Source organism: Canis lupus, chromosome 24, assembly GCF_003254725.2.
Source record: "Canis lupus dingo isolate Sandy chromosome 24, ASM325472v2, whole genome shotgun sequence".
In the NCBI taxonomy this organism is placed as follows: Eukaryota; Metazoa; Chordata; class Mammalia; order Carnivora; family Canidae; genus Canis; species Canis lupus.
The window spans coordinates 18,438,944-18,455,237 of NC_064266.1; the positions used below are offsets into that span (position 1 = coordinate 18,438,944).

At 39.2% G+C, this 16,294-nt stretch overlaps 1 protein-coding gene across 4 annotated transcripts in view; it reads right to left on the bottom strand.

The window, feature by feature from the left end:
* The window catches only part of PTPRA (protein tyrosine phosphatase receptor type A), a 171,157-nt gene that overhangs the window by 69,565 nt on the left and 85,298 nt on the right, over nucleotides 1–16,294 (bottom strand). For all 4 annotated transcript variants that reach the window (XM_025469497.3, XM_025469495.3, XM_025469496.3 and 1 more), the window contains exons 2-3: nucleotides 2,056–2,134; nucleotides 1,037–1,378 (exon numbers count right to left, since the gene is read on the bottom strand). In XM_025469497.3, the coding sequence (XP_025325282.1) occupies nucleotides 1,037–1,378; nucleotides 2,056–2,128 (415 nt within the window). In that variant the 5' untranslated portion in view covers nucleotides 2,129–2,134. The remainder of the gene's footprint in view (nucleotides 1–1,036; nucleotides 1,379–2,055; nucleotides 2,135–16,294) is intronic.

Sequence of the window (16,294 nt, forward strand, 5' to 3'; positions counted from 1 at the left end):
CACACAGCCAGTGTATGGCAGAGATGGGATTCAAACTCAGGTGGTGCGGCTCAGCAGACTGTGCCCTTAACTGCAAATGCTGTACACCATTTATAGAGGAAAACATCGGATCAAAGCAGGCAGGTGCAGGGTCTGGGTTGTACAGTCTAGCTAAAAGAGGTCATCTGTAGTAAGCAAATGATATTCAATTCAGCAAATATTTTCTGAATGCTCCCCATGAGCACAATGTGATTCCAAGCTAGAGGCCCTCACCATTTAATGGAGAAGAAATATGAGCCATGGGGATGAGACCACAGAAGAGGGAAAGTGATTCTTGCTAGAAAAGGAATGACAGTTACAGCTGTCAGGGAACGAAGTCATACTTCTCACAGAATCCCTCTAAGGGACCCCTTCTCTTTTACAGACCAGGACCTGAGGCTCCAAGGGGTCAGAAACTTATTCTGCCCTACTTAAGTCTCTGACACAGGGCCGATTCTATCTTTGCTGCCTCTTCCCATTCAACCACTGATGGACTGAAGGAAAGAAGTGGGCAGGGCTGAGGCCCTGAACAAACTGACATTGCAACTTAACTATTTCCCAGAGCTCCTCTAACTCCACCCCTGGCCACGGGCTTCCCACACCCTGTTACAGATACCCAGACCCACTCTCCTTCCCATGGTCTCCATGGGTCCCTTCTTTTCAAGGCTAATCCTATTACTCAGCTTCTGCAGTCTTTTATCTTCAGTCTCTTGCATTATCAATTAGCTCCCAGTTCTCTTGCATTTTCAAAATTCTTCCTCTGCCTTTAACACTTAAGCCTCCTCAGTCTAACCAGAATGCCAGGCAAAGCAGGATATCCTCTAGAATATTTCTTATTTCCTCTTAACTCTGTGGTAACCAGGTATTCCTGAGAATTCTCTATATCTAAGTTTCATTAGTTTACAATTTTAATAATTTCAAGAAATTTTACGGCTAGAAAACACGCAAAAAAAAGTAGTAAAACAGTGAATAACCTCAAAGAGAAAAAGAAACAGCAAACAGAAACCATCTCTAGTACCTGAAGGAGGAAAAGTTTCGGGAGTGGTTGCCACAGTGCTAGAATTCCCCTCCCAAGATTCTGTGCCGGCATCTGTGAACTGGTTATCTGGAAGCCACGTTCCATTTGGTGAAAGTGTAGTGACTACAGAATTGGTACTTGCTGTTCTTGTGGTCCCATTGTCAGAGTCTGAAGAATTGACAGTGGTTACATAGGTGGTTCCTAGAGTTAGATTTGAGCTGAATGTTGGTACCACAGAGAGAGAAGTTACTGAAGAAGTAGGATTTGAAGCTTTGGTCTCTTCTTTGACTGATTCTGCTGTCAATGTTTTCATGGATTTTGTAACGCCTACTGAAGGTGAAACTATAAACAAGGGGGGAAAAAAACACCGCATAAAGAACGTAATAGTTCAAAAGTTGTGAGGCACAAAACAGCAAGCCTTAATAGACTCTCAAGCAGGGGTGCCCAGGTGGCTCAGTTAATTAAATGGCCAACTCTCGATTTCAGGTCATGATCTCAGGGTCCTGGGATCAAGCCCCACGTTGGGCTCTACCTTTAGTAGGGAGTCTGCTTGAGACTCTCTCTCCCTCTCCCTTTGCCTGCTTGCATTTTCTCTCTCAAATAAATAAATTTTAAAAATAAATTCTCAAACACCTGGGGACCAATGAAAAACCAGACACACACACAGACACACACACTTTTATCTAACACAGGACTCTTTCTACCACCTTCAAAGGACCACTGTTTAAGGGACAAGGAAAACTGGACTCATTACTTATTTGCTCAAAATCAATATATAGGGATCTTACGTAGCAACAATTTTTAACTTTTCAAGGATGAGCATATAATCAATTAATTTAAAGTAGTGTATTGTCAATAGGACTCAGAGAGTTCCAAAGATAATTATTTTATACCATCACTTTTAAGTAAAACTTTAATATTTTTTCGTTCTTTAAAAGCACTCAGGTCTCCAATTTAGGTCATTAAAGGTGATTGCAAAATTCTGTTCAGAACACCAGCCTTATCAAATGACAAATTACCTGTGGTTGCATTGTTGGCACCTACACGTGTCAGACTACTGCCAAGCAGAACAAGAATGAACCAGGAATCCATGCTGACCTAGAAAAGAGACAGCCATGTTAGACAAGGTCCTATATTATTGTAACTACGTCCAAAATACCAAAAGGAGTATTTTAGATAAGATCTTCCCAGCAATTAAAAGTACACACAAGACCAATGATCTTTTGGGAGTTTGATTAGCACATTTGCCCCCAAATCCAACTACTTTCTTGAATATTTATATCAATACAAATAAAACTTACCAAGAACACACTTTTAAATGCCTTATTCTAAACTTTGGCTATACTTTAGAATCACCCAAAGAACTTTTAAAAGTCCCCCTGCATCTCTAGGTATGAGAGCTAGGTAGGGGTCCTATGAAAAGCTGCCCTTGCGTTCGCCATGTGCGGCTTTAGAATCTTTGGCATGAGAAGCATGGAGAAGGTAGGGTGACTGCATGAATGTAATATTCTTTGAAACAGACCTCATACAGCTTTCCCTTTATTTCATCTCAAACCACATCAGAGGGCTGTGGAACATTCCTACTGCTCTTAGTGGCTCATCTGTCCATTCAGATTTCTGTGCCCTACAGTGAGTTAGGTACTAGGGGAAGAACTGGGGAGAGATACACACATATATCTCATCTTCAGAAGACTCATACACTGGTGGTAACTGAATATGGTAGTGACTCTCCAAGGGAAACAAGACAGGCCTCACCAAGGCATACATGAGAATCTCTGAGGAAGGGTAGGGAGATGCAGGTGGTTCACAATCCAAGAGTTTGCCTCTAGTACTAGCAAACATGCCTAGTAGGGAAATGGGTTCAATAGGTGGCCTTCTCAAGGTGCAGCCATTCAAGATTTGACCACTTCCTCAGTCTTCCCACCTGACCATAATCTAAAATTGCGAAAGCATGCAATTTCCTCCAAAAGGGTTAGAAAACAAACTGGAAGGCTGGGGCAGCCCCAGTGGCACTGCAGTTTAGTGCTGCCTGCAGCCCAGGGTGTGATCCTGGAGACTCTGGATTGAGTCCCACATCAAGTTCCCTGCATGGAGCCTGCTTCTGTCCCTGCCTCTCTCTCTATGAATAAATAAATAAAATTAAAAAAAAAAAAAAGAGTCTCTCAAACTGGAAGGCTGATTATTTGTATACATAGCTATTCTTGATAGGAAATGGCTTGAGGAAAAATAACTGTGTTTAGGAGGAGATAGTAAGACTGCCATCTCATTCCACATACAAAAAAAAAAAAAAAAAAAAAAATCCAGATGGGAAGAATTAAATGTTTAACAGTGCATTTTAAAAGCAAATAAATGAATATTTATGTGAGCTCAGGATGAGGATTTTCTGATGTAAGAAATCACAAAGGTAAAAATGGCATATCTGATGATAGCAAAAAATAATAGCTACTAAATGTAAAAGAAATCTATTATAAATAATGTTCATGGACAGGGAGACTCAATATTATCAAGATGTCAGTCTTCCGGGCAGCACGGGTGGCTCAGGGTTTAGCGCCGCCTTCGACCCAGGGTGTGACCCTGGAGACCGGGGACCGAGGCCCACGTCGGGCTCCCTGCATGGAGCCTGCTTCTCCCTCTGCCTGTGTCTCTGCCTCTCTCGCTCTGTGTCTCTCATGAATTAAAAAAAAAAAAAAAAAGATGTCAGTCTTCCCAGCTCGTTCTATAGATTTGATGCAATTTCTTTTTTTTTTTTTTTAAAGATTTTGTTTTTATTTATTCATAGAGACAGAGAGAGAGAGAGAGGTAGAGGAACAGGCAGAGGGAGAAGCAGACCCCCTACAGGAAGCCCGACGTGGGACTCGATCCAGGGTCTCCATGATCACACCCCAGGCTGCAGGCGGCACTAAACCCCACGCCACCAGGGCTGCCCTGATGCAATTTCAATCACAATCCTAGCAAGTTACTTTGTGGATTTTGAAAAACTGTTTCTAAAGATTATGTAAGAGGCAAAAGACATAGAATAGCCAGCTCAATACAGAAGAAGAACAAAATTGGAAGACTAACACTACCTGACTTCAAGACTTACAATAAAGCTACAGTAATCAAGATTGTGTGGTACTGGTAAAAGAAATGAAAAAAAAGAGCAATATGACAGAAGAGAGAGCCCAGATACAGACTCACATAAACACAGTCAACTGGTATTTGACAAAGAAGCAATGGCAATACAACAGAGTAAAGACAGTCTTTTTTTTTTTTTTTAATTTTATTTATTTATTCATGAGAGACATGGGGGAGTAGGGGCAGAGACATAGGCAGAGAAAAGCAGGCTCCATGCAGAGAGTGCGATGTGGGACTCGATCCTGGGACTCCAGGATCACGTGCTGGGCCAGAGGCAGGCACTCAACCACTGAGCCACCCAGGCGTCCCTAAAGATAGTCTTTCAATAAACGGTGCTAGAACTGGGCATATGTGTACAACAAAAAAATCTGGACACAGACCTTATATTTTCACAAAAATTTATTCAAAATGTATTACAGACCTAAATGTAAACACAACACTATAAAACACCTAGAAGATAACAGAGGAGAATATCAAATAACCTGGTATGGAGAGTATGGAGAGGACTTTTTGGATGTAACAGTAAAGGTTCAATCCATGAAAGAAATAATCAATAAGCTGGACTTCATTTAAATTAAAAACTTCCACTTTGCAAAAGACAGTATCAAGAGAACATGAAGACAGCACACAGCCTGGGATAAAATATTTGCAAAAGGCACATCTGATAAAGGACTGTTATCCAAAATTTACAAGGAACTCTTAAAAATCAACAATTAAGAAAACTGACCAATTAAAATATAGACCAAATATCTTGACACCATACTAGAGAAGATAGATTGCAAAGAAACATATGGAAGCTATTCAACATGTGTAAGGAATTGCAAATCAAAACAATGAAATGCCACAACACATCTATCAGAATGGCCAGAATCCAAAATACTACCACCACCAAATACTGGTGAGCATGTGAAGCAACAAGAACTCTCATACATTGCTGGTGGGAATGCGAAGTGATACAGCCACTTTGGAAAACAGTTTAGTGGTTTCTTACAAAATTGAACATTTTGCATAAGATCTAGCAATTGTACTCCTTGTTATTTACCTAAGAAAGTTGAAAACTACACAGAAATCTGAAAGCAGATGTTTACAGTAACTTTATTCTTTGTTGCCAAAACTTGGAAGCAACAACCAAGATGCCCTTCAGTAGATGAATGGATAAAGAAACTATACTACATCCAGACAATGTAGTATCATGCAATACTAAAAGGATATGAATTAATTATCAAGCCATGAAGAGACATAAAGGGACTCTAAATGCATATTAGTAGGTGAAAGAAAGCAATCTGGAAAAGCTATATACTGTATGATTGCAACTATATGACATTTTTTAAAAGGCAAGCTCCTGGAGACAGTAAAAAGATCAGTGATTGTAGGGCTAGGAAGGTGGGAGGGAATGAAAAGGCAGTGGATTTTTAAGGGCAGTAAAACCATTCTGCATGGTAATATAAGGGTAAACACCTGTCATTATCTATTTGTCCAAAACCATAGAACATACAACACCAAGACTGAACCTGAATGTAAATAAGACTTTGGGTGATAAGGACAGGTCAGTGCAGATTCATCTACCATAATAAGCGTACCACTGTGGTGCAGGATGACAAATCTGGGAGGCTGCGTGGGGGCAGGGAGTATTTGGGAACTCTAATTTGTGCTTAATTTTACCATGAGCATAAAACTGCTCTTTAAAAAGTGTATATTTTTAAGGAGGGAAATAAATTAGGGAATTTGTTACAAATAAGACAAAGGATTAAAACAAGAAGTCCTATTGATATGGAAAACAGTAAGACTTCAATTTTGAAAAATCTAAAGAACCTAAATAGATAATTTACAGAAGAGAAAAATAACAGCTAAAAAAATATGTGAAAAAGTGTTGACCATCCCTTAATCAAAGGAATATAATGACGAGATAACATTTTTGCCTTTCAAATCAGAAAAGATCAATCATATGAAATATTCAATGCTGGCAAGAGACTCATGAGAAGGCATCAAATACTGGTAGGAACAGCCGTTAGCCTGTAATAACAAATTCCTTCCCAGAAAGATTATACAAGAATCTTAAACATGTCCATATTGTTTTGTGACCCATTTCCAAGGTTCTATTCTGAAGTAAATGTAAATAATCTGAAACTCGGGCTAAAATGATACAGAGATATTCATTAAGTGGAAAGCAGAAACAATCCAAATACCCAGCAGCAAGGAAAACAGGAAAAAGTTGAAGTAAGTGCTATGCTGCTATTCAAGATGATATACTGCTACTATTCAAAATGCTATCTTCAAAAAATTTGAGGAAATGGAACAAGCCCTTCATTTTTTAAGCTTAAAAAAAAATCAAAACTGAATATACCATACAATCTCAAATAAATTCATGTATATACATGAATGTATATGCATGAAAAACTAGAAGGAAAAATAGGTAAACGTTTAGCATAGCACTTTATGATATTTTCTTCTTTACACTGTACTTCATTCTCTAAATTTAAAAAATGGACGGGACAGGATGCCTGGGTAGCTCAGCAGTTGAGCATCTGCCTTCAGCTCAGGTCGTGATCCTGCTGTCCTGGGATAGAGTCCCGTATCGGACTCCCTGTGAGGAGCCTGCTTCTCCCTCTGCCTATGTCTCTGCCTCTCTCTGTGTCTCTCTCATGAATAAATAAAATATTTAAAAATAATAATAATTTAAAATGGAGAAGAGTATTTTTATAAATAAAAATAATGCATAAAATTAAGTTAAAAGAAAAACAGATTTCACTACAGAGCATGAATATACAAATCAAAACTAAAAGGAAACTGCAGAAGACAACCTGAGAGGCTGCAAGGGAAAAGAACAAGTGTACAGTGAATGGAAACTGGAGTATGCGTAAACTGGGCAGTGAGAAATATGTCAATGTAAAAAGATCTATTTAACTAAAAAGGTGTATCTATTGACCACAACCAGGAACAACGTAGACAAGGCCTCATTCTTCTCAAAGGATATAAAGACCATCAGGCAAATTCCTGTAATTTCCTGCCTCCCAGACTAAACTGCATCCATACCTATGCTTGTTTCCTTCCTCTTCCAGTCTCTAATCTTCTATATTACAAGTATCGCAAGATCCATGTCAGGAAGGAAAACTGAAGTTTCCTCACTTTTCAAGGATCTCATATGCAAACTATTCTTCCTAGAGTCTGCTCTAATGGTCCCTGTTCTTGAGGGCATTCATCACTGAAGACACTGAAATGTGGCTCACAGTTTTCTTCCCATCCCCAGGTCCTGATACTTCTCCTTGAAGAGACAGTTCAACATCCTCATAGATGACAGCCACCACAATTCACATTTGAGCCAGCCTATGAGTTCCTTGACTTCCTCTCTACTTTTTTTATCCATTATCTCTGTCCTATTTCCTTCTCTGTCTAACCAAGAAAACTTGGTATCAATTTCATCACTCCCTTGCTAACATCCTAATTCCTTTACAACACTGTTCGATTCTACCTACATGGGGAAAACCAAAAACAGCCCAACCCTAAACTAATTCAACCATTAGCCCTACACTTGGAACTGCCCCAAATGCCGCTTAAGATAATCAAACTACTGATAAGGCTGATATCACTTCTGCCTCGACAGAAGTCCAAACAATTTCTGCAATCTTTCTGTATTTCCTTACTCAGCTCTCTCCAATTCCCCATAGCAGTGATTTCAAAGAACCCCCTCTCCTCTCATACCCTTGCGCTGCTGGCCCTGCCTTTACTTCAGAGAAAATAGAAGCCACTGGACTGTATGACATCCATAACTCCCAATCAACATACTTACAAATGTCCTCCTTCTCTACAATTCCTTCCAAGAATCTCAGTCCATCAGAAACCCTGTCCTGTAGATCGCCAACTACTATTTCCTCCCTTTCATAACAGCATTTAAACACAAGAATTTCTAAAAGAAAAGGAGAACTCCTGTGACTCTACATCAATCCTTCAGCTAGCATTCTCTGTATTCTACTTTGCAGCCAATTTTCTAGAAAGAGTTGTCTCCATGGCAATCTGGCTTCTTTTTTCCACCATTCCACTAAAACTAACTACTTCTGTATTTTTAAAGAATGAGCTCTTCAAAAATATTTCTAATTCATTCACCAAGGTCTTATTTCCCAATATATGAGAATCCTACAGATTAATAAAAAAGGAATCAATAATCCAAAAGAAAAATGGGCAAGACATTAAACTGACAACGTACAGAAAAGCAAATGTTTCTCTTAAATATACAAAAAAACCACAAAACACAAAAACAAAAACCACACCCTGCACCTAATCTCATTTATGAGTAGAGTAACACAAATTAAGGCTATACTGTGATACCAGTTTCCACCTATCAGACAGGCAAATATAAAAAAACTTTACCAATAATGCATCGGCAAGGATTTGAATAAACAGGTACTCTCATGATCTGTAAATATTTAGTAGAATTACAAAAGCCCAAACCCTCTGACATAATTCCACTTGAGAATTTTACAGATATGCCCATACTTTTAAAGTGCAAACTTACTCAATGCAACACTGTTTGCAACAGAAAAACATTAGAAATAACCTGAATGTTTACCAACAGGAGAGGGGAATAAATATTTATTAATAAATAAAAGATGGCATATTCATAAAATGGAATACTATGAAGCCTGTTAAACAGAAAGGAGGCTCTTTGGAGATCATTTCATTTCAGTACACAGACATCTTTTGATTTTGAACCATCTTAAAAATAACCTTTTCAAAATACTAAATTAAAATTCATGGGGCAGGGCAGCCCCGGTGGCGCAGCGGTTTAGTGCCGCCTGCAGCCCAGGGCGTGATCCTGGAGACCCTGAATCGAGTCCTACATCAGGCTCTCTGCATGGAGCCTGCTTCTCCCTCTGCCTGTGTCTCTGCCCCCCTCCCCCTGCATCTCTATGAACAAATAAATAAATAAATCTTTAAAAAAAATAAAATAAAATTCTTGGGGCAGAGAAGCCATTGGTATTTCTCTCCCTCCCCTGCTCCGCCTTCTTTCTCTCACACACACAACCTCTTTGTTGTTAAATTCCTCAATCTCCCACTGTCACATCTGATTTACTGACACCACATATGCTCCGAAATTCATCTCTTCCCCACACCTCTCTCTGAATTGATTTTAAAAGCTGGTTCTATGATAAAGATCTAGCCTTAGATGAATACAGATACAGATGAATAGTTAAGTAGTTTGAATTCAACGGAAATATGTATTATCAAATGTCAGAAGGAAACTAGCACTACCAGCTGTAGTTTGCACAATGCCAGAAACCTTGTATATATATTCTAACGGTGGGAATGGTTTTGCCTTTCACAGAATGATTTTTAGGATGAGCTACTATTTGTGATATTTTTATTTTATTTTAAAAATTAGTTTGTCTCTCAGCTTCTTATAAAACTAAAGATTCACCTACTTCACAATCCAATAATTCCACTCCTATATATTTACCCAAGAGAAATTAAAACATATGTCCACAAAAAGACTACTACAAAAATGTTCATAACAAAAAACTGAAAATAACACAAGTAACCATCAATAAGAAATTATATAAACAATGGTATTTTCTCACAATGGAACATTAACAATTGAAAGAATTACTGATACACACAACAACACGAATCTAAAAAAAACATCATGCTGAGTAAAAAAAGCCTTACAGAAGAGTATATAAATGTATGATTCCACGTCTGTGAAATACTGAAACAAGCAAATCTACTCTGTAGTGGGGAGCGGGGGCATCTGGCTGGCTTGGTCAAGTAGAGCATGTGACTCCTAATCTTAGGGTTGTGAGTTTGAGCCCCACATTAGGCAGAGAGACAACTTAAAAAAAATTTTTTTGGGGGGGATCCCTGGGTGGCACAGCGGTTTAGCACCTGCCTTTGGCCCAGGGCTTGATCCTGGAGACCTGGGATCGAGTCCCACATTGGGGTCCCTGCATGGAGCCTGCTTCTCCTTCTGCCTGTGTCTCTGTTCCCCTCTCTCTCTCTCATTAATAAATAAATAAAATCTTTTAAAAAATAAAATAAAATGTTAATTATAGAGTCTAGGTAGTGGGGAGGGTATAAAATTCAATTTTTCTTTATATTTGAACATTTTTATAATAAAAGACAGATAAAATAATTAGTTCTGGGAGAACTGGTATTTTATTGTACTGAATTTTATAACCCTAGGATTTATAACCTAGCATTTTTTCCATTTACTTTTAAGATTTTTTTTTAATTTTTATTTATTTATGATAGAGAGAGAGGCAGAGACACAGGCAGAGGGAGAAGCAGGCTCCATGCACCGAGAGCCCGATGTGGGATTCGATCCAGGGTCTCCAGGATCGCACCCTGGGCCAAAGGCAGGGGCCAAACCGCTGCGCCACCCAGGGATCCCTCCATTTGCTTTTATTTATTTATTTTTTGGTGTTCCTCAAAGTGTTACTGTATTTATTGTAATTTTCGTCCTATTCATTTCTTCCTGCATTAATTCCTGATTATTTTCTATTATGCTGGTATTATGAATGGAAACATTGTTTTAATTTCAGCTATGAGGTATAAATGACATATAAATTGTGAGATATTTAAAGTGTACATCATAGAGATTTGATATACAAGCACAATGTAAAAGGATCCTCCCCTATTCAGTTAATTAACACATTGATCATCTCACATCTTTTTTGGGGGTGAGAATGTTTAAATCCTACTCTCTCAACAAATTTAAATTATACAACATAGTGTCATTAACTACAGTCACCATGTTTCACATTAGATCCTCAGATCTCAGGCAGCCCGGGTGGCTCAGCAATTTAGCGCCATCTTCAGCCCAGGGCGTGATTCTGGAGTCCTGGGATCGAGTTCCCTATCGGGTTCCCTGCGTGGAGCCCGCTTCTCCCTCTGCGTGTGTCTCTGCCTCTCTCTCTCTCTCTCTCTCTGTATCTCATGAATAAATGAAGTCTTAAAAAAAAAATCCTCAGATCTTATTCATCTTCTAGCTGAATGAATGGAATCTTCTAATGTTGTTTATTAAAATACTACTTTTGTTATATAGGAAGGACACTGGTCTACTTCCCTTTCACCGCAAATAGAAACTACTCAAAAAATGATAAACTCTGTTCATTAAAAAAAAAAAAAAAAAAAAATACAGAGGGAATATAGAGTAAAACGTAGGTCTCATTCACCTTCTTGCCAGTCCATTTCCCAAAAGTAATCACTAAATACTTTCTTCCATAACCTTTTAGAAATTTTCTAGGCTATTTCAACATAAAACTACACATTTTTAAAAAAATCTATAAATAGGGGCAGCCCTGGTGGCTCAGTGGTTTAGCGCCACCTTCAGCCCGGGGTGTGATCCTGGAGACCTGGGATTGAGTCCCACGTCAGGCTCCCTGCATGGAGCCTGCTTCTCCCTTGCCTGGGTCTCTGCCTCTCTCGGTCTCTCTGTGTCTCTCTCATGAATAAATAAATAAATAAAATCTTTAAAAAAAAAAATCTAAGGCAGGCCGGGTGGCTCAGCGGTTTAGGGCCACCTTCAGCCCACGGCCTGATCCTGGAGACCCGGGATCAAGTCCCACATCGGGCTCCCTGCATGGAGCCTGCTTCTCACTCTCCCTGTGTCTCTGCCTCTTTCTCTGTCTCTCATGAATAGATAAATAAAATCTTTTTAAAAAAAATCTATAAATAGGATCATATTATAGGTACTACCTACAGCTTGCATTTTTACTTAAATAAAAAGTCCTGGACATCTCCCATATCAATATATCTACCTACCTTTCTTTTCAGTGGCTACAGTGTTTCATCATGTCTATGTATCATTTGTTTTAACCAGTCTTTGTTTGCTTTTGTTAAGAGTGAATTGTATATGATTTCTTCCTCTGTCCCATACATCATGTTTGATTAGGCAAGACTGGCCTGAGTAAAGACAGAATTACATATTTCAGGAAAGCCAAAATAATGGAAGAAACTCAAATTTATACATTGTTCATTTTTCAAAAAGCACTTGTGAATCATAATCCTTTGGTTAACTGTGAATTAGAGAATACTGAGCAGGGAGGCTTTGGGAGATGAGTCATGAATTCTGGGCAGCTCCCCGATTTATCAGACACGATGGCACACACATTGTGTTTTCTCTCCTATACTACCACACCCAGAAAAAGGGCCAATATACAGTCCTTATTTCATTACAAAAGCATTTCTTAGTAAAAAAAAAAGAAAGAAAATGGTTCTACTGCATATATATTAGGGTGCTCAGTCAGGAGAGTTTAACATTCAAACAACAGAGGAAAACCAAGACACCACTGACAATACTTAAAAGCCCTAGCATATATGACAAAGGAAGTTCTGAAAAACTTCCTGATATTTGAGTATCTAAGAGCATTTCCTAAATTTGAATTCAGCATAGGTCTGAGACATTCTCTTTAGGGATAGATGTGGAGGCTCCATACTCAGTGGTGGAGACATGTATGGTGGGCAGTGCCTACTAGCTGTAAAATCACTCATTCTTGCCCTCCTGTCTCAAAGCCTCATCTGCACTGAGCGCTTTGTATGCCTCCTTTCAGTTAACCCTCCCCAACCCTATGATACTGGTGTTACTGCAACTTACTGTGTTGTGTACCTTTGGGGATAGGGGCGTTTCTCCTAAACTACAAAAATCTTGGATGTTAACTTTATAAACAGTCAATTATAGATCCTTACATGCATTTCAGGGGTAAATTATTCCAAATTTACAACTTGTACCATTACAGGCATACTTAATATCTGCTAGAGAAAAGGTTCCTTTGGCTCGGGCCAAAGAAAAACACTCCTTGCCCGAACATACACTCCCTGTCACTGTCCCAGGAGACATGGCAACCTTATCTAAGAGGAAGAAGGAAGAAAGCTGGGTGCTAATACTAAGAAGAGAGAACATGTCCCTTCCTGCGTTGGTTGTAGAGAAGTGACTAAATTCTGGCCAAGGAGTTATAACCTCAAGCATATGATGAGATTTCTAGGAAAGTGGTCTTAAAGGAAAGGAAGGGAAACCCCTCCCCCCTTCTCTGCCCCTCATTCCTCTCTCCTGTAATCTGGAATTTAGATGTGAAAATTAGAGCCCTAGCAGCCATTACAGACTCTGAAGTGACCTAAGGATAGCAGAATAGAAAGCTAGAAAGAAATCAAGTTCTCTGATGATACTGTCCAACTGCCATACCAGTCCTGCTTATTTTCAGTTTTCATATATATGAGAAAGGAAAAAATCTATCTTATCAACCAACTCCAATCCTGAATAAGGATTGTTTTAAGGAATAAGGCTAGTTATAAGGAATAAGAAGACCAATTCCTAATATTATGACTTGTGATGATATAGGAATGAGAATGATGAAGGTGTTCTGGAATGTATTTTTCTCAGCCCTCTTGCTGTTAAGTACAATGCTGCATTCATTTGCTAATGAAAAAAAATGTTTGAAGGTATAAATAAATATTGTGAAGCCCCAACAAGCAAAGGAAAGCTCAGCCAATCTGCACATTTCCCAGAGTATAGACTTTGGCTGTAATAGCTTCTATTAAGAGAATATCTACTCCAAGGTAAGCATTCAATATTCAATACATTAGTGCTGATAAAATGTGATCAATTGTCGGATACTAATTATCTCAATATTTGGCATTTTATCTCAGTTAAATCTCACAGCAACTCTACAAGTTACATATTCTTCTTAACTCCCACTTTGCAGATAAAGAAATTGAGAGATGATCACATAGCTGGTAAGTCGTGTAGGTAGAATTCAAATTCAGGACTACCAGACTTCTCTTCATAAATCTTATCACCACTTGATCTTTTTAAAGTGCAAAGACTAAGGGTGCCCAGATGGCACTGTTGTTTAGACAACCGACTCTTGGTTTCAGCTCAGGTCTTGATCTTTAGAAGTTAGGAGTTCGAGCCCTGAGCCAGGCTCCATGCTCAGTGCAGAATCTGCTTAAGACTCTGTCTCCCTTGGGCAGCCCCGGTGGCGCAGCAGTTTAGCACCACCTGCAGCCCAGGGCGTGATCCTGGAGCCCCTGGATTGAGTCCCATGTTGGGCTCTCTGCATGGAGCCTGCTTCTCCCTCTGCCTGTGTCTCTGCCTCTCTCTGTCTCTATGAATAAATAAATAAAATCTTAAAAAAAAAAAAACCTCTCTCTCCCTCTGCCCCCACCCTCCAAAACAAATACATCTTTAAAAAAAAAATCGTGTAATGGAGGGACACCTGGGTGGCTCAGCACTAGAGCATCTACCTTTGGTTCAGGATGTGATCCCCAGGTCCAAGATGGAGTCCTGCATCAGGCTCCCTTCGGGGAGTCTGCTTCTCCCTCTGCCTATGTCTCTGCCTCTATGTCTCTCATGAATAAATAAATAAAATCTTAAAAAAAACTTCTAAAAAGACTATGGGAGAAACATAAATCTTCTTAATGCCACCTAAAACTAATTAAAGATTATTTCTATTTTATAGATTTCTAAGCAAAGCAACAGTGACTGTTTTAAATATGCTCACATTAACCAATCACGGGTTTTCAGATATTCAATACAGATAACTGTTCAAGTACTAATCTTGATTCAAGTAAACTCACCTCTTTCACAGAGATGAAGCTCTCTGGAAGAAAGATAGGTATTCTAATCTCAGCCTTACTGAGGATGGCTCCCAGGTGCGGAAGAAATAAAGAAGTGGCAGCTAGGAGTGTTAAGCTCTGTCTGGGCCTTCTCCTAGAGCTGTTCAGGTTCTCTTGATTTGAGTAAAAGGCACCCAGAAGGAGGATTCAATTTCTTCAGCTAATTGTTCACTCAATCAACGTTATATTATTATTAAAAACAAAAACTATTTTTGCAACTATAATCTTTGGTTGCTGCTATGTGCTTGGCACTAGTACCAAGCATTCTATACTTTAATCCATTTAATCTTCACAACCACATGATGAGTTAGATACCACTTTTCCATTCTACAGATGAAGAATCTAAAATCACAGAGGTTAAGGAATTTCCTCAAGGCCACACACCTAATGAGTGGCTACTAGGATTCAAAATCAAAGCTTTCAAAAAATTCCAAAGCTCATGTCTTTGTTTTCATGCTTAACCTAATGCTGGGAATACCACCAGACATTAGATATGGACACTATCATCCAGTAGTTCCATAGCCAGTAATGAGGCCCAAATAAACAATTTGTTCAAACTCTGAATTATCACCTGCCATAATGTTAGCTGATAGCACTGAAGTGAGGTGGTGAAACTGCAGACCAGAGAAGGAATTTTCAGGGGAGGTAATGCTTGAGCTGAACTTGGGAGGATAAAGAGTAGTAAGCTAAGAAAATGGTCATAAACAGTCTTTTAAGTGAGAGGACTTGGAGGTGTGAACAAGCCTATCTGGTTCCAGGAATGGCAAAGAGCTAGGTAAGGCATCAAGCAGGACCTCAATAAGTATGTATTAAATGAATGTGAAAATGACAGACATGAATGACTGGGGTCTGTGAGGCCACGTGGAAGTAATGCAGGGGGTGAGATGACAGGAAAAGCAGTGATCAGATCCTAGAGGGGCTCATAGGCCACAATAATAAGTTTTTAAAGATTTATTTATTTGAGAGAGAAGGTGTAGACGCACAAGTAGGGTGGGGGCAGCCGCGGAGGATAGCAAGCCAACTCTGGGCCAAGCACAGAGCCCTAGGTGGGGCTCAATCCCAAGACCCTGAGATCACGACCCCAGCCAAAACCAAGAGGCAGCTGCTCAACTGACTGAGCCAGCCAGGTGCCCCCACAATAGAAAAGTTTTCATCTCGCATTGAACACACTAAGGAACCACCAAAGGCTGAAGGACAAGATTGACTGGAACAATTTAAATTTTAAAAACAATGACAGCGGGGTGGAGGATCAACTAACTGATGGGGTTTGATGTTAGGAGGGCCACTAACTGAAGCCTTCAGGAGTAATCTAGCCCAAAAACCTCAGAGCAAGACAATCTCTTATCTAGAGACTGATAAGAGGGCTTAAAGGGCATGATGTTGTGATTTATAAGAAACATATATAAATGTAAAGATTGGTGAATCACAATGTTGTATACCTAAAAGTAATGTAACATTGCAAGTCAACTATACTTCAATTAAAAAAAAAAAAAGGAAATATATATATTTGGTCACTTAGATGACCAAAATATATTTCTC